The sequence below is a fragment of the Poecile atricapillus genome, chromosome 4 (genome assembly GCF_030490865.1).
Source record: "Poecile atricapillus isolate bPoeAtr1 chromosome 4, bPoeAtr1.hap1, whole genome shotgun sequence".
NCBI lineage: Eukaryota > Metazoa > Chordata > Aves > Passeriformes > Paridae > Poecile > Poecile atricapillus.
The window spans coordinates 63,897,243-63,916,758 of NC_081252.1; the positions used below are offsets into that span (position 1 = coordinate 63,897,243).

Consider the following 19,516-nt stretch of genomic DNA (forward strand, 5'->3'; position numbering starts at 1 on the left):
TGAAGGTGACCTTCTCATTTCACTGCCCTTGCAACTAGATTAATAACCAAAGCAACATTGTAGGTGCATCATACGGTGTCCCAATCAGTTTAATCCAGTCTGAACACCCATACTGCCATCAAAAGGGATGCTTGTGCCCTCCTCTCTTCCTGCTGTCTGCAACATGCCAGACATGGTGTCTCTGTAATTGCCTCATTTTCTTGTCAATTTTTTGTAAAGAACAAGTCTTTTCCTGGATTATCATGTGCTCTCATCACAGCATCACATGAAAAGGTTCATAAAGGGTTAAAATACAGTTGGTGAAGTGGTCTTTGAGGGATATTTTGTATGGTGTAAGGCCTAAAGCATATGCTTCTGATGTTGGGAAATACAAATATTGTCTTCTTCCTCTCATTATTAGGTTGTATGAAAATAGAAATCTTTCCTGTGAAAAGCCAAAAGCAAATAAATTGAAATGGAGAATTTATTGAAATTTTCTCATTTCAGAAAAAAAATATCAGAAATGCAGTCACTCTAAATGGGCACAGACAGCAATAATAGTGAAGCAGAAACCATCACAAATCAATACTCAGAAATTTTTCATTTCAGCTGAGATGAGTGAAGACCTTTTGATTTTGTAGTTCTTTTTCTTCCTTCTCCAATAACAAAGACGAAAAATGGAAAGAGGGCACAAAGCAAAATAATGAGAAAGTCTCCAAAACTGGGTAACTTTCTGTTTGCTTTCATTTGAGCTGAAATCACATCCTTATAAAAACAGAACTTCATATTGCTCTGCATCCTTCAGGCTGAGATTATTTATTTAAAAGAACGTTTTTTTTTCTCTCACCCCCTCCTGCATTTGCTCATAAAAACCATCACAGGCAAAAATTGGCTTTCTAGTTTCTCTTTTTTTGCCCCCCAGCCACCTGAGAGTACTGCTGTATGCCTCTGAAACAGAGTAACCTGTCTGAAGATGGAGGCAGCACACTAAAATCTCCAATTAGGAATTCTTATGGTAAAATTTGGACTAGTTTTAAGGAGACATAAAGATAAAAAAATCAACTTTATTTTATAATCTAATGCTCCCAGGAAACACTGTGGGAGAGAGATACAGCCACAAGACCTGTTCCAATCAGTGCAATTAATCTTTGCCGGTAAACACCTATTTGTGCTCAGTCCTTCAGAAGGAATAGTTAATTTTATCCAATCTGTGTTAAAATTCTCGTGGAGAAAAGTGGCAGCTAAACATCCCCACCCCTTCCACAGAACAAGAAATTTTTGTTTTTCCACAGGACAACGATAACAGCAATGCCTGGAGTCACTGGTGCTTCTGGTGAAGCCTTTACTGGGGCTACAACAGACTTTCAGGAGACTTTAGGCAAAAACTGATGATTGTGCTCGTAGACCAAAATCCCAGTGTAGTTTACAGCTCTGAGGCTCTGTCCTGACTTCAGTCTCTGGCAGACAAATCCCTCCCAGTGGCTCACTCAAGTTGACACCCTCATCCCTAAAAGCATCAGATGTCTTTCCTTGATTTTTGGTTTGGTGATAGACTCCAATTTCCCAGACAAGGAGATTGTGGGATGGACTTTCAGTTTCAACTTCCTTCACAGAAAAGCTGTAATGATTTGCAGTCTGTTCTACTTGTCCAGGGAACAAACTTAGTTTTATAGGCTTCAGGTAGCTGCCTGATACATTTTTCAGAATAGATATATTTAATGGCAGTATCATTAAAATTTGTCTTATTGGGGGTATAAGCAGCTTTGGAGAGAATTTTCATTTGGTCCTGGCTTCAAACAGATTCTTTTTTATCAAGGAGTCACAGTTTCCTTGTGAATTGAAAATCTCAAAATCTCATCTTTTTTTTTAATTTTTTTTTCAGCTTTTATAGAATAGCACTAGAAATACAATTATGTTCTTTTACAGGACTAACAAGGAAGAAGAGTTTGGAGAATAAGTTCTAAGATCTTTTTTACTTAGCAGCTTGGTTACTCTCAAATGCTAATTTTCTTTAGAATTTCAATTTTACTGCTGGCTGTGGCAACACATGCCTGTTCTGTAACAGCGTAAATTATTAGCTGATTCACCAAATTCTTCTAGTCTGTTTTTATAGCATTTTTTTGAAAAAGGATAGGCTGTTTTAGTTCTTTCCAGTATTCATTTTAACTAACACGTTCAGAAAATTCCCCAGCCATTTAGGGAAAACCCAACTCATTTTAACTATGTGATGTGAGGTGGATTTCACTAATTACAGCATAGAACCCCATGATGCTGCCACTGCTTTGGATGAACAAACCATGCATGGTCTAAATATTCTGTGAATTTCATCAAATGTGGAGCTAAATTGCATGTAAAGTAGTGCCTTGTAGGAGGATTGACATAAGGAAATCAGAATGTCTGTAATGCATCACAGCAGATGTTCTTTAGCCCACTCTTTTATCTACAGTATCAGCTATTTATTTATAGAATATAGAAATAAGAGAGGTATAAATAAAATCATATCTCATGTTTTCCAACAGCCTGGTACTGAGATTTTCTCCCCATTTTAATAAGGGAAAAAGTTGCTTCCCCTTTGGCTTGTTTGAAAAGTGACATAGATGGAAGAGAACAAGGAACTCTGTCACCCTGTTTCCTTTTTTTTTTTTTGAACCAGATTTTTCCTCTGAAAACAATTTTAATGGATAATTAAACTTGTTGCCAAATTAAAATTCTGTTGTTTTCCTTGACAAAAATTGAGCCTTATGCTGGGAAAACAAAGCTGGTTTTGAAAGTTTGAAAGGAATTCAAGTTTACCTTTTCAGATTTCCTTCTGGCCCAGTTGAAAGCTGCACTACATTTCTGTGATGTGACACTTCTTCAGGGGTTCTGGAATCTGATTCTGCACATCCACACCTTGCACCTGTTTTCACCTGCTGTAGCCACCAGCTCGGAGGGAGCAAGGCACAGGTCGTGCAGGAGCTGAGGACACCCATGGAAGGGAGATGCAGCCAAAGATCCCATCCTGCACGTGGCTTCACAAGGAAGCAAAACACAGAAATGGGATGCTGAGAAAAAAACGCTTTGGACCAGTCAAGAGTTATGAAACAAAAATCTTTTGACAATACAGAAATGTTTCACTTTGACTGAAGAGAGTGAAGTATGCAAACATGATCAGATTAAAATGCATTGTAAAGTTCAAAACAAAAGTAGCTGAATTTTAAATAAAATTTGTTTTGCATACAAAGATCTTAAATTCTTTCTAATTGCAAATAAAGCTGAATAATTATAGAAATGTATTAACATAATCCGTTTATATTGAGACTAAAACACTCATTAATCATGAAAAATTGAGACATTGTAATGCAATTTAAATACAAACCCCTAAATATGATTGGAAACTTCATGATTCATCATTAGTGAGATAAAACCAGCTCTGAAACTTCTTTTTGGTTGTGTATCTCTATCTAACTATTGAGTTTCCCAGTCAAATAATGTATAGTAATGCCCCATTTTACTCAGAAACCTATGAAGCCATGCAGATTTGTACTCTTTTTTAACTTCAAAGGCATGTCTGGGTTTATAATTCTGACAGCAGAAATTAATTTCTTCCTTAATTTAAGCAGTGTCTTTCTTCACTAATGCACTTACCATGAACAGAGCATGATGGACTGTGACTCCTTATGACTACCCAAACCAAATTTTATGACCCTTAATTTAATTTTTAGGCACTGTCAATGTTTGTCCTATCTATGTCCATTCAAGCAGGGGATTTTATTATTAGTATTGAACATAAATGACTGTGTATACTTTTTTACTCATCCTACGTGTTTTGTGTGGAAGGACAGCAACAATTTTAACAAGACCTGATGGCTGCTAAGATCTACTGAGGTTCTGTCAGAGCAGCCTGTGGCCTGTGGCCCTGGAAAAGGCTGGAGCATCTGAGACAGACATAGAAAGTAGGAAGACTGCAGAACCAGTTTGAAATCCTAATGGCATTGTTATCCAATGAGTCTCAGGCCAAGCCAAATCAAGAAGGAGATTTGATTTAATTACTATTCTGTTTTCCTGATTCACAGAAACAGGAAGCATGTAGCCACCCCAAAACAGACCTGCAAGACAGGGCTCATGCTTAAATAAAAATCTATTTTCTTGGCTAATGGCCACATCATATCTCCTTGTTTCTGTTTTCTCTTGAGATCAGTGAGAATGACTCTCGATGTGTTGAAAAGCTCATTGTGTTAAAAATGTGGCTTTTACTGTACACGTCCTAGTGCCTTAGTGCTCATGTTCTGGTTTTGGCTACTCCCAGACAATCTGAGTACATCAGTGGGAATCAACCAGGGAAAGAGAGTCTGTATTTAGTTTATCAAGTTCTTCCATAAGGGCCTCTACTGTATTTTTTGTTCTGCAAAGCATGTGTATGCCTGTGCCTTGGCCATGTCCAATTGGATATTTTCGCTAGGTGAAACAAAAGTTATTGAGTGCATTTGGACTAATACCATATACATTCAGTTAATATTCCTCAGCTGCAGTGAGAAAACAGATGTCAGCTCTACCTAGAATCCACCCAATATTCATATTGCTTCTTTAGCTAAATGTAATTTACCCTTGAGCAAATGATGTGCAACATGACAATAGTTTGAACAGTAAAACTGCAAGTGAAAGGGTAAAAATGTTATATTCCTTTGTGAGATCATAAATCAAACACATAATACATAATGGTATGTTCTTGATGTAACTTCTTTGGGTTTTTTGATTCATGTAAACAAAGTATTTGTGAATAATGCAGCAGGGAAGAATGCATATAAAATACTCCATTGTTTTAACGTATATCATTATGTATATAGTGCTGATTAAAAAAAAAAATAGGCATTTCCACTGAAACTATCTAGTGTTTCTGCAGTGTGTTTGTAAAAACCCAGGTCTGTGACGTGAATATTTTCCCCAAAGTATACTTTTCCTGGGGGATCAGTGGAGCAAGAAATATTAATTTTATCTTTCACTAGAAAGTTTTATACCAAATATCTGCTCCATCAGGGCTTGTGCAGTTTGGAAGACACGCATGAGAAGGTGTGGTATGAAGTGGAAGCTGGGTTCTGGTCTCAGCTCTGCCACGAAATGATGTGTGGGGTTTGAATCAGTCTGCTGATTTCTGTACCTCCACTTCCACAGTGGTATAGATTCCTCACACTTTAAAAATGGCTTTCAGTCTTCATGGTGCTTTTATAAAGCACTGTTACTTGAATTGGCTCTTACTGCTCTCACAATTACTTGTGTGCCTGAGCTCTGAGGTACTTCCTATACCTCATTATACTACCTATAATTTTACAGCTGCCTGGAGATGTAAAGATTCATTTTTCTATAGACAGCAGCAGAAGATATTGGAGCACTCATCTAAGGTCACATGAAAAGACTGTGGCAGTAGAGCTGCTCCTGTGTTTAACTCAGTCACAAACCACCATCCTTGTAGATATTCCTGATGGTTTTTGAATACACTAATATATTTGAACAAGTATCTGAAATGGTTAGGACCACATTTTTTTGCTTTTCCTGCAAGCAGCCTGAAACCTTTAGTTCAGATATGAACCCCATTACCATCATCTGGCTCTTATTTGTTCAAGATCAAACTACTGGAAAATGCTCTACGTGGGGCTAATTTGAAAATATGATTCCAATCGAAGTAAGGTATGCTTGCACTAGAAGTTGTTAATGGAGAGTTGAATCTGTGCAATGGAATGAATTTAAGGTGTATCTGAGCATGACTAAATGGAAAGTAACAAAATAAAATATTTATATGTATATATACAACACATTGCTGAAATTAACAGGCATCCATTGCTCTAATACTGCAAAATGAAACAGATGTCATAAATGCTGATCTATTTTGTCTTTTAGAAAAATATCTGGTTTATTCCATATTCCTTCTTAGTTTTGAATTAATGATGACATTTTAAGGGATGAAGGAGGAACGTGAGGAAGGGGAAATTATACTTAATTTTTCCAAATTGATGGAAATCAAAGAAACTGGAAAGAAAAGCTCTCACAGTGTTGTTAATAAGTTCCATTCAGTGGGTTTATTTGTATGAAAAATTACCTGAATACAAACAAATTTGTTTTCTGAAAATAGTTTACATTCTTATACTCAAATTCAGAGACAATGTGTAAGACCTCCAAAGTATGGTGTAGTAACAAAATGAAAGAAGTGTTCAAAGAGTTGGAAAATATTTCTTTACTCTTGAGTAAAAGAAAGTATTCTCTTGAGAATTGAAGTATTTTCTCTTGAGTAAAGAAAGCTATTTTCAAAAGAATAATAGTCATATTGCTGACACTGAAGAAAATGTCCTTCTGCCAGCCACACCATTATCTCAGTGGGGCTTTGCACTGGACAAATCTCATTAGCTACAACACCAGGCACCACAAGAACTAGACATGTCATGTTTTGGAGGACTAGAATTTAATACTCCTGATGTCCTTGTTGCACAGAGGAAATGACAGTGTCTGAACTTGATATTTCCACGTTGGAAATGACAGAGGTCATGATGAGCTGTAATTCTCAGAGTTAGTGGTGATATTTTGGCAATTTTCACCAGAAAAGACAAAAAAACACATAAAGAATGTGAAAAAGAAATTTGAGATGAACAAAATTAGGCCAAAATTTTGATAGTATGAGATTAAAAACATCTGAGGAAAACACCTGAGGTGTATGGCTGATATAGTACCAAGGTGTCAGTGTGCTTAGCTCAACCCTTCACTCTTGTCAGGGAGGGGCTGCTCAGTTCTAGATGGGATTGTTGCTTGATTGTTACTCAGTGAATTTGGTATTAGTCTCACCTGCAAGGTAGCCCATTTTTTATTCTTTCCTTATATCCCAAAGGAGGAATTCCTCCGTTTGTGAATCTGCAATGTTGTCAGTATGTTTGAATGATCAAAAGAGACTGAGTTGTCTCGCTTTAGTGAATTATCCCTTTCCAGAGAACCACGGTGGATGCAAGCCTTGCTCATTTTAGATGCAGGCTCAGGCATGTTTACACATTTCCTCAGTCATTTAAAATTGGCTGTATTTCCTCTTGCTAAAAATGTATTACAATCATTGTATGCTAATTTAAACAAGTCTCATGGGACTGTTAACTACAGAAAACCAATAATCCCTTTTTTCTTAATGAAGATATGAAAATGTAACATCCCACTTTCTATTCAAGTCAGACATAGAAATTAAGCAAACTTGATCAATTGTTGTGGCTGTGATTTTAACCACTTATTTAGCTTACTAGTAATCCATCATCAACTCCATGGTCTAGTGCCTCATTTAATAATTTCATTCTTATGGAAGTCCACTTTACAAATAATCTAATTAAAAAATTAACTTGTTCTAGTCATTCAAAGCAATAAACACAGGATAAATGGAAGTTCAGAGAAATAGAAGTTATATGGACAATAAAAAATGTCCTTTTCATAGCTACAGATAAACGGTTTATCTTAGTTTTACAAAAACAAAATTATTCTTCAAGCTGATGTATTTCAAAACATGCCAGATTTCAGAATATAATATAGTTGAGTATTACTGAAATGTGGTTTGACTCAAATTGAGGTAATTACGGACTGTCTCAACAATATCTCACTTGTTTTGGCAACTGGACTGAGCTGAATGACTGCAAGGTAAAGAATAAATTCAAAATAAGCTTTTTTTAAGGAACGTGCTCATTAAAAATTTAGCAAAATAAGCAGGAAACATGAGAAAGTTTGAAAACAGAGGAGTGACAGAGAAACCACCAGCATGCTGTGCTGAATTTTTGGATTATTTTTTCCTATCAAGGAAATTAATGAGATGAACATGTTGTTTAGGATATTTTCAACACTGAGTTGAATTCCTTCTGAAATTAAGCATCATCTTATACAGCGCAGTCATGCACTTGGGAGGGATGACTGCTGGGAACGGGATTTAAGTGGATCTAAGTTTGTGTGGAAAGGGGTTTTGCTAAACTGACTATCTTGTTCATCAGACCAGTACTGGCCAGCAAGAACTACAAGAGTGCCCCACTGGTAAAAGCTCTCAGCAGAGACCCCAGCTGCAGGTTGCTGACAGACAATCAAATATCTGGGCAACTCTAACTCTTACAGGATTCAGCTCAATTTTTTTTCCCAATTTTCAGTTTCCAAGCAGGTTATAAATCCTTTGCAAGATTATGCATTTTTATTTCAGTATCCAAATTCTAAAGCTGCTATATTCACCATCTTTTTTCCTGTAGAACAGAGTCTGCTGCTCTCAGCGCTCTCAGCTCTGGGCTTGATTTGTCTCCAGCAATTACCAGGAACGTGGTTGCTATACAGCACTAATGAAAGGAGCAACCTTGTTTCCTTGAAGGCAGTATAAGCAAGCATAAATAAACAAATGCTTTGTGGTGTTAATTGTGTAAATGAGATATTATTGCAACAGAGAAAGTAAGATACTAACCCTTTTTAGAGGTTTGATAGCTATCAACCTTTCAACTTGCTATGCAAAGCTGAGCTCGAGATGGGTAACTTTTTTGGCAAATATTTAAAGTGTTATGAGTTTTATAGAATTGTATATAATTATTTATATTTATTTATTTATCAGAATTTTTTTTTTGGTAGAATTTAAAGTATTATGAGTTTTCTCCTTCATCTGAATGTGAATGACATTTTTGTCATATTTGTTCTTGTTACCCATTTTTGGGTGGACATGGCACAGGTTGCCCAGAGGAGCTGTGGATGCCCCAACCCTGGAAGCACTCAAGGCCAGGTTGGATGGGGCTTTGAGAAACTGGTCTAGGGAAAAGTGTCCCTGCCCATGGCAGGGGGGTTGGAACAAGTTAATCCTTAAGGTCCCTTCCAACCCAAACCATTCTGTGGTCCTATGATTTTTCTAGTGACAGTCTGCCTCCACAATTTTGCTAGTTATTGTTACATCAGTGTTACATCATAGATGAAGGTCCATGGTCAAAGCCAGGAACATAAGAAAGTTTTAATTTAAAACAAATCCTGTTAGGTTGCACTGAACTTTGTAATCTCTGGTTCACTGAATTTACTTCTAAGTGTGATTCTTTTCTGAGAAGTGACTGTAAAAACTGTATCACACATTGTCATGTTTATATTTCAGTGACTTTGCATCAATTTTGTTCAGGATGTTCGATATTTTTTTAAAACCACCAGATACAGCAATGAAGATTTGAAGGTCATGCTGTGTTTAAACTCCTGTAGCACCAATAAAAATGGCATTTCTGAGAAATGAAATCTCACTTACCTTCCAGCAAAGCACTTCAGTGTCTAGAGCAGGCTGTGCTGTCAGATTTTCCTGAAGTGCAAGTAAATCCATTATATTGCCAACCTAAAATGAAATCTCTCAAAACAAACATGCTAAAATTATGGAACTGTCTTACAATATTAGCATTATGGATTGCATTAAGGTGGAAAACTTTGGTAAGGCTGATCATACTATCTCATCATGGGACAAGCTTCCACCACTGTAACAAAATATGGTAATTATGCTGAGGAGTACTGTAAAAGTACTAACCATGTTTTATTAGGTATCAGCAGGTAAAGGGTGTTACGTGAATTATTCAGTGTCCTTTTAATAGATCTCAATATTTCTGGAAAATGCTGACCAGTTTTTCCTAATGGCTGCATAATGCTAACTTTTGTCTTGTTACTTGGTTAAGACAAAGGTATATTTATTTTTGGAGATACTAGGCACTGAAGGCATTGGTCCTTTTGTTCATTTATATTCATTTATGAACAAAATGAATGCAGCATATTTTAAAGCAAACTTCCTCTTTGTTAGCTATTAAGTATATTTGGTGTTTTAAGAGAAAAAATGGAATTCCATGTGGTAAAAAGACATTAGTTGGACACACAATAATTTCTTCTCTTATCTGATTTCTGATTCTGACTTCGCACACTACAAACTATTTTCCTTTTCTTCTCTCTTTTATTTTGCAGTTAACTTTGACCACTTTCAAATATTGCGGGCTATTGGGAAAGGGAGTTTTGGAAAGGTAAGAATCAACTTATTTTTAGCAGTTAAATTTCTAATAGGGAATACTTTTGTTCTTTTCTGGTTTGATTATTGTCAAAGAGCAGAAGTTTTGTAGCCTTTTCCTTCTTAAGGACAACTGAACAAAAATATAAACTGTCTATTCATTAAAATATTTCCATTATAATCTATTCATTAAAATTAATTGAGCATAACTTATAATAATTAATTATCCCAAATGGAGATTTGCAGAATTTAGAAATCAGTCCTAGAAACAAAAAATGAACAAAAAGGTAGGAGCAGACTACTTCTTTAGACAGTCCACCAAAGTGATCTTGTTCTTATATCTCTGACCTTATTTGTATCTTTAAAATAATTGCAGCATTTTAAAGGCACTTTACATAGAATAAATCCTCTTGGGACTGTGTAAACTGGCATACAATATAATTATGATCATTGAGTAAATGTTTGTCCAATTCAACAGGATTTTTCTGAAGCAGAGAAGATTAATGGTTTGTTTACACTTGAGTAGACAACCTTTCTTTCCTATAATAGATTATAACAAGGTTTTAATTTTATAATACAAAGCCACATAGCCACATATAATACAAATACAAAGTCAGAGAAAATAATATTTTAAAAATAATAGAAACCATTTCTCCCAGGAGTACATCTGAAGGTGAAATATAGCTGACACTTGATTGGGTGACTGATCAAACAACAGCTGTCTAGATCTTGATTTCAGTGATTCCTGAGCACATGCCAGCTCAGTGCTGGTAAGGCACTTTGTAACCATGCATTAAGAGCACACAAAGGATTTTGCTGGTTCTTGGCCTCCATGCAGAACAATGACTTTAATTTTAGAGAGGCCAGAAATACTTCTTGCAGAACAGCATGGTCCTTCATGGCATGGTCCTTATTCAGTTCAGTAGTTTTCAGCAGAAACTGTCATTGAGGTCAATAGGAGTACGTGCTGCTTGGGAAAAAAGGTGTTTAAAACCCCCTTAAAACCAGAGCAGCAGAGATCTGTGACTGTTTATTATAACAGTACAGAGGTGGAATGCCATATCAAACTAAATGAAGGTCCAGGAGTGCAAGTTATGCACAGGAAAAAGAATTAAAGATGTCCAAATCATACTGACCCTCACAAAGGAACAGCTATTTAGATCAGAGTTCAGCATTTTTGGTTTCAAATTGTCTACTTCTGAATTCTTTTGGCAAATTTTTAATATACAAATAAAACTTGTTTCATAAGAATTTCTAACCTGCCTTCTTACAACGTATCACTATGGAATATGCTGAAATATGCTAAGCATAACTAGCTTAAAAGTCAGAAAGAAAAGAAAGAAAGAAAGAAAGAAAGAAAGAAAGAAAGAAAGAAAGAAAGAAAGAAAGAAAGAAAGAAAGAAAGAAAGAAAGAAAGAAAGAAAGAAAGAAAGAAAGAAAGAAAGAAAGAAAGAAAGAAAGAAAGAAAGAAAGAAAGAAAGAAAGAAAGAAAGAAAGAAAGAAAGAAAGAAAGAAAGAAAGAAAGAAAGAAAGAAAGAAAGAAAGAAAGAAAGAAAGAAAGAAAGAAAGAAAGAAAGAAAGAAAGAAAGAAAGAAAGAAAGAAAGAAAGAAAGAAAGAAAGAAAGAAAGAAAGAAAGAAAGAAAGAAAGAAAGAAAGAAAGAAAGAAAGAATTTCCTGTTATTTATGAAGACCAAAGCATAAGCAAAGAGCTACCTTTAAAGCAAAGCAAGGTCACTGAAGCCAGAAAGTCTTTTTGAGTAGTGCCCTGCACCTCGCTTGGGTAGCACTGTTCCCTGTCCTGCTCTGTGCCTCTTTTGTTCTGCAGCAGATAATGCAGCAGGTCTGTGCCAGTGGTTGCCTGCACAGATAATACCCCAGGTAAGTCTGCATGTGCCCAGGAGTGCAGCTGTTCCGTGGCCACACACATTCTGCTTGCCAGCCACTTAGCTTGAACAAAAGAACTGGCAGCTTACACGGGAGCTGTGGCTGTGATGGTCCTACCTGGCTCCCACCTCACCTCCTTTATCTGTCCCTTAACAAGGAGCAACCTGAATTCTCAAAGGACACCTTTGAAGTGAGCCTGTTCATTTCCAGAAAAAAGAGCATGCTTGTGGTTTCTCTTCTCTCCACATGCATTTCCTCAAAACTGCTGTGGTGTATCTAAAATATGCAACAGTGTCTACGATACTGCACCTGCTCTTAAGGTGTCCCTAAGAACTGGGTACAGAGGCAGCAGCTGAAAGCTGGGGGCCACTTCTCAGAAAAGACTGGCACTTGAGATACAAAGTATTTGATACCAAATGGCCCAGGAATTCCTGTGACAGCAAAAGTTGTGACTGAGAATTGAAAATGCCAAAGCCAAAGCCAGCTGGGGGGCCAGATGACAGGTGCTGAGGCAGGCAGCCCCAGTGGAGGAGCTGAGGTGCTGAGCATCACCTTGAGCTCTGTGCACAGGAGCGAGCTGAGCACAGAGGCTCTGCCATAGCAGTTACCTCCTGCAGCAATATCCTGCAGAGCCCTAAGGTTGCTGTAGCAACCAGAGTAATTTAAGAAATATATAGAGAGAGAGACGGAGATATTGTACCAAGAGCAATAAAATAAAAAAATAGAGCATGTCTTAAAACATCCTATTGCTCTCAGAAAACAGAAAAGGCCACAGAGGGGCCATAAAGGAAGCAGGCAGTTTTAGGAAAGCGTGATACTGAACATGGTTTTATACGTTGCAAGATGCTAGAGCACAACAGACCCCGAGCAGTAAACACCCTGCAATAGAGATTAACAGTCTTGCATCTTTTTTTGACATTTTCTGCTGCCAGGTACTTCCAGAAGGACAATAATAGGAAAAGTTGCCAGCAACTAGGCTACTAAATGAACAATAAAGGCAAGACTGACTCACAGAGACAGACATTTGAAATGGTGACTGATTTACCATGTTGTGCTTTTGGCTATGTTATAATAGGTCATTTTAAAATGGGCTTCTTTCTTCCCTTTGCTCATGGAAGGAAAAACAAGGTGATTTGTCAGAAGCCTGTACTCATCTGGGAAAAAGAAACCTGTTACACCAAGGACTTTCTCATTGCATTTGACAACTGCAAAATAAGGATTTAAGTTCAGAGGGAACTCATTCTTTAAGCATGTTCCCTGAGGATCATGCAACTCTATTTTCACGAATACAGATTCCCCAAAGCGGGTTCACAAGAGCCACACTCATATAAACCTGTAAGAAAATGAGATATTTCTAGAAATATCATAGAAACATTCACCAGCTCCCTGAGTGCTGTGAAGAAGAGTGGAGGCTTGTTTTATTTTCCTGTATAATGTGAAAGGGTGAGGGCTCCTTTGCGAGGGCAGACAGTAGAGACAGACACGTGATATGTTAGAAGCGCTGTCTCCTGCTTAATCTGGATATTTTTTCCCATGTTGTTAGATGTAGAGCTATCACTCTTCTCAAACAAAATATTAAAAAAAAATTATATATTTGAAGATCATTCAATAAGTACAAAACCAAGAGTATTGAAATAGAAAAATTCTCATTGTCCTTTTCTGCAACAATAACCATGTAATTGCAGGTTACCGCTGCAAAATAATTTGTATTCAGGTGTAACAACTGGTTCTCAGAGATATTATAGTACCAATTTTCTCTGACTTCTCTCTTTGTGGGAGTAGTTATATTAAACACTCTGACCTCCTTAAATTAAATTCAAAATATAATTTCAATGTATAAACTCTTTCCTGTTTGTCTAAGATGCTGAGACACAAGGCTTAGTTCTGATTAATTTGGTTGCATAAAACAGTGACTTCCTGCGATAAAGTAAATGAAATTACGGTGGTGTAAACCAGATGGAAGCCCAGAATCATGTCTGCACTGATTGAGGGTACTTTAGTAAATAATATGCAAAATATTTCAGAAAAAATATGCTTCTATCCTAAAAGCAACATAACACACAACTGCAAAATATTAATATTGTTTGACAGTATAACATCCTGTTTTTTAGCTTGAGTTAATATGAAAGGATACTAAGCAGATGCTTCAGCTGCTCCAGATGTCATGCTTTGCTCAGGGGAATCTGGGAATGAATCTCCCTATTTAAAGGAAATCCCCTGGCAGCCTATGATATCCATTCTCCAGACTCTTTATGTAAATCGTTCCCGCTCTTCTTGTAGGCTAAGACTAAGAACTAGTTTTTCAGAGTACATGGGCAGTCAAGGGGGCAGTATTTCAGGCAGATACTCAACAGCAGGTTCATCAATTCCCATCTGGAGTGTATCTGATTTCTGCCTTGTAGTCCTCTGTGTTGTGGTGAGTGTTTCTGCCCGTGCAGTGGCACAGCCCCTCTGCTGTGCTCCTGGAGGCTGTAGCTGCCCCACCGCATCTACTGACGCGAGATGCAAAGTGTCACACAGGAGCATGGTGAGTGTGCGCCCCAGCTTCCACTCCCCACCTAACAGTGCCCTTGTGCACGGCTTCCTCTGGCTGTGGGCTTGCATTTCTCCTCTTCTATCACCTGCTGTGAAACCACATCTTGTGGCAGTCTGAGAGGTCTAAGTACTCCTGTGCTAAATTCAGAACAAAATTGAGTCTAAGTGCACCTTGCTCTTTCCAGAGCATGCACATAGCTCTAAGTCTCTTCTAGTGGGAAATAGGGGAAATCTGTGCTTTGCACCAAGTCTGATATTTCAGCCATCACCATCTTCTGCTCTGGGAAGAACTTTGTTAAAGCTACTCGTGGTTGCTCAGCCAACACAACATCATGCAGCTTCCTTCAGCAAGCTTCTCTGTTTTTTGCATGTGAGATCAGAGGCAATCCAAGAAGGTAGTTCAGAAGTGAGCCACAGCACATGCTGCTCTTGAAAAATGAAGCTTAGCGCTACAAATGTAATCTTTCTTCCCCAGATCCTGAGGGAAAGTGGCTCCAAGTCACTCTGGTCAAATTTCTTCTAACCTGGTAGGTTTTAAGGCAGTTCATTGTTACCTTCCACCAGAAATAACAAAAGACACCACCCTGTGATAACAACTAAGATATGTTAAAAAAAAATCTCTTTAGAAAGCGAATATTTTCACAAGAGGTTTTTAAAAATAGCACTATACCATTCCAGAGAAAATGAATGGGGTTCATAATGCCTACCTTTAAACATGTACAATGCAGATGCCTGTATCCAAATTGGTAATCTACAGTCTCTTTAGGGGATGTTAGAGGGAAACCATTCCAGGTACAGAGATAGTCCCCCACCTTATGTGGACATGGCCAGTGTCCCTCTCTGCTGACTACGAAGCTGGATAGTTGAGTTCAGAACACATATTTGCTCTGAATCATCACACTGTCTGGCCTTTGGAAAATGATATTCACAGAAAAATGGAAAGAGTGTGCGTGTGACAGGCTTCCATACTGATACATGTAAATAAGGCAATTCTGTACAGGCTTGCATCATAATGAATCATCACAGATTTTTTTTTTTTTTGTTGAGGAGCCAGAGCACCTGTTTATCCCTATTTTAAAATTGCTCCTTTGGAACAAAAAAACCCCCAGCTTAAACATTTCCCATTAAAACTGTACATGTGAGAAGAGCTCGAGGGCTTTTCCTTTCTTGCATTAGTGGAAAGTTTCAGTCCATTCATGTCCTGCTCAGGAGAAGAGCTGACAGCCAGCAGGTAGAAGTGCCAGGGAGGATCTCCACTACGATCCAGTGCTGTCATAGCAATGTCAGGCACTTTTCACAATAACATCAACATGGATGCAGGTCATGTTTTCTGATTTTTAGTAGGCAGTGGCTTCATTATATTAATTAAAATCCTATTGGTTTTGTAACCATGTTAAAGGATTTGCGTAGGTACACGTTGCTAGAAAATGTTTACTATCATTCTGCTTTGAAGCTGTGTGTTAGGCAAGCTTCTACCAACAACAGAAGGTCTGTTTCAGCTGTGCTGAACACCCTTGTCTTTACTGCCAGGTAAGAGAACTGAGTGCCTTCTGGAGTCCCAGCAGTGTTTCAAAATAGGTTTACATTACATATTTTGGTGCTGCGTATGATCTTGGTTTGCCACATTGGTCAAACTTGTAATTCTCAGCTGAGTAAAACCCTGTTCACTCAGCAGTCTCTCCAGTTAACCCTTCAATAGGGAGGCTTTTAATGTAATGGACTAGGAGCCTTCTGCAAACACCTAACTCTTGGCCAAATTGTACATGAAAATCATGATGGAAACTAATGTACATGACTGAATTTCTGGACTTTGTTTCTGAGCTAAAATCCTCAAGTGTTGTACTTTATAATGTGACTTGCTAAATTGGTGTCTCCACATATTCTAAGACAGGATGTTAGGATTTGTCCCTGGAAATTCTGCTTATGATTTTGAAGGACCTGTAGGAGCTTGAACAATTAATTTCCGTCCCTTCTTTTCCCACTCAGTTTCAGCTCTATCCCACTTGCTACTTTTTCTTCCTCCAAAAGGCCAAACACAATTCCTCATTGTTCCACAGCGAGGGTTATTTCCATGTAAGTGTGAACATTTAGTTATCTTAAGGGCATCAACAATATCCAGATTTTTCATAACAGTCCAAGGTGAAAAATGAAACAAGACTTCAGTACTCACCACTGTGCAACACTGATGGGCTCAAAATAAAGTGTTATTCTCTGTGTTTTCCTTAATAGTGGAACATCTCCTGATCTTAGAAAAGGTAATTAGAAAGCCTGCTTAATCATGCCTTATCATTAGAGGTTGAAGATACTCTATGAACTCCTGTATTTGGAGTAGATTTGTGCTCAAGGACACACTTCACAAAAATAGAGTTTCAGAGAAATAAACGTGGTCTGACTTCACCAGCCCTCTACAGTTTCGGCTGTGGGAAGTATCCTTAGTTACTCCTGATTGCTCCTAAATATTGGGCACATAAATTCCTTAAACTCAGCAACAAAGGAGTTCTCTTTGGTTGTCATCATGTTGTAATCACATCTCTTACCATGAATTTATTAATTAATTAATTTTGTGTGTGCATAATATGGGAGCATGTATGGTTTTGTATGTATTTAAATATACAAATGTTTGTGTTTGTATGTATTTAAATATGCAAATAAAAAAAGTAATGCCCACACCAAGTGAATGCAGAATACCTGGATTCTCAGACACTAAAGACCTGGGATATCTAAACCAGACATTTTGCTTGTGACAGTCTCCATTCTCAAGGTAAAATACCATGACAGAAGACAGTCCAGACTTCCCATGGGAGTTCTCTTGACTAACGTTTTCTTCATGCATTTACATTATTTGACTTTTGTATTAAAAAAAAAAAAAAAAGATATATTTAAAGCATAGAAGTTTACTGCCAGAGACTAAACATTGTAATGGTCTCTTGTGAATTCAGAAGCAGTATGATGAATATCTGTATGAAAATTCTTTTTCTTTTCAACAATAATTAAGGGAGCATAATTCTGATATTATAGATGAAATATTGAGCCTTGGGAACACAGGCAAGGCTTATGATGCAGTAATCAAGATGTGAATATCGATTTGTGGGATTGAAAGCAATGACAGTGCATTTTCTTAGGCAGAAGGCAGTAATTTCTCTGATTAATTAAATAACCTGTGATTTCAGCCATTGCAACATATTCCTCTCAGCTTTACCATGTAACTTCTGAAAGTTATATTATTTTTGTGGGTCCCTATTTCTTCTTATGCAGGGTTGAGTTGTTTTTTTGTTAATTTTTAATTACAATATATTACAAAGAATCCTGCAGAGCTGTGAAGTGAACTTACTGAAGGTCTTACTCAGTTGCAGTATCCAGATCTGAATTACTGAAATATCATCAAAGACCCCTTTTTTTTCCAAAGTCACAACTGAATTCACTGTCTCAAGGTGTCAAAATTTTTCTTTTACTTTGCTGCCAATTAGGTGTGCATTGTACAGAAGAGAGACACCAAGAAAATGTATGCCATGAAGTATATGAATAAACAGAAGTGCATTGAGAGAGATGAAGTTCGCAATGTTTTCCGGGAGCTGCAGATAATGCAAGGCCTGGAACATCCCTTCCTAGTCAATCTGTGGTAAGAAAATCTTTAAAATGCTTTCATGACTCTCTCATTTTCTCCTTGTTGCTGAATCAGTTCAGAGAAAAGAAGGCTGGAAAGCTGAAAAGAATAAAAGATTTTTAGTGACCTCCTTTGTTAAAGGTATTAGGTTTTGCAGAGAGTTTTATTCTTCATTAATATTTTTAAGGTGTCTTTTTTAATCGGAATATTTAAACATCATATTTATCTGTTAATTTCTGGTTTGGTTTCTCTCCAAATTGTTGCAAGTGTGTGAAAATGTGTTGTCCTGTCCCATTTATTTTTGAAAATATCTGGACAAAACATCTCTCATAAAGCTGTGGAATATCAAACCCAACCATTAATTTAATTTTTTTTTATTTGATTTTATTCAGAGAAAATTCAAAACTCAATTACTTTCTAAAAATTATTGTCACAGGACAACAGAAAAGTGCCTTTTTGTCACCTGGAATTTCCCTTACCTTCTCCATGCTAGCCACTGAATCTTTTGGTCATACATGAGTAGGAGAAAATGCTGCTCAAGCAATGACTAGCTTCAACTACACCACCAGCTTACAGTATTTGCTGGCTCTTATGTAGTGTGGTAATACTTGCTGGCTTTTGTAGTGATAGTAGTCATGGCAGAGTTTTCCTCCTTATCTAATGACCTGTATCATCAGAAAATAAAAAGGTGGAGGGGACATAAACCTTTTACAATATGAAAATTATTCCGTTTGTGAATAGCTTGATTGGCTGAAGATGGTTACAATGCACATTGATCTTGTGTTTGGTGAGTTTTAGCTGTCTTACTTGAGGTCACTGCTGAACCTACAGCGTTCTACCCATCCCTTAGCTCACTCCTGGTGCCAGGGTGACACCTTTCACAAATTAAAAGGCAAACTGCGTTCTGTATTGAGTGAACACAGCTTTAGCACAATTGCACTCTGTCATAACAGGAGGCATTTGAACCCAAAATTGATTCCAAAATAGGTCCAAAAGGACCTAATTATATACATACATATGTGTTCTTCACTTGGTGTGAATGATCTGAGCTAATCTAATACCCTGTTGAAGGCTTAAAGTAAAATACATCATTGTGACTGTAATACAAAACTTTCCCAGTATATTTTCCAAGGTTCCAGCAAGATGTAGTCTTGGGATTTCTTTACCAAAGATATGGTATGTCTGTGCTTAGGAGCCTGTGGAGTTCTCTGTTATGTATTTATCTACCTTTTTTGAAATCCCACTAACTTTTATTCTTTATCAGGAGGTGTGGAAGTTTCCACTGTGTAATCAGACACTGCACAGAAACAGTCATAGGTTAATGTGATCTGAGAGATAAACATAACAGTGCTGAAAGACTGAAGATCAAATATTTATTGTGAAAAAAAGAATGCTAGATTCTCATTACTGAGTTATAATCAGATGATAAATATTATTCCTCATTTTATTTCCATGCCAAAGATTAAACTTCAAATAAGCAATACCTTAAAATGTATTAGGCATTATGATGGCTTTTATCCTTCCTACACTTCTAAGA

General features: G+C 37.2%; 1 protein-coding gene across 1 annotated transcript in view; it reads left to right on the plus strand.

Moving 5' to 3' along the window:
• Positions 1 to 19,516, plus strand: part of STK32B (serine/threonine kinase 32B) — a 154,582-nt gene that overhangs the window by 17,597 nt on the left and 117,469 nt on the right. The window contains exons 2-3 of the mRNA XM_058839041.1: positions 9,916 to 9,971; positions 17,843 to 17,994. Coding sequence (XP_058695024.1) covers positions 9,916 to 9,971; positions 17,843 to 17,994 — 208 coding nt within the window. The remainder of the gene's footprint in view (positions 1 to 9,915; positions 9,972 to 17,842; positions 17,995 to 19,516) is intronic.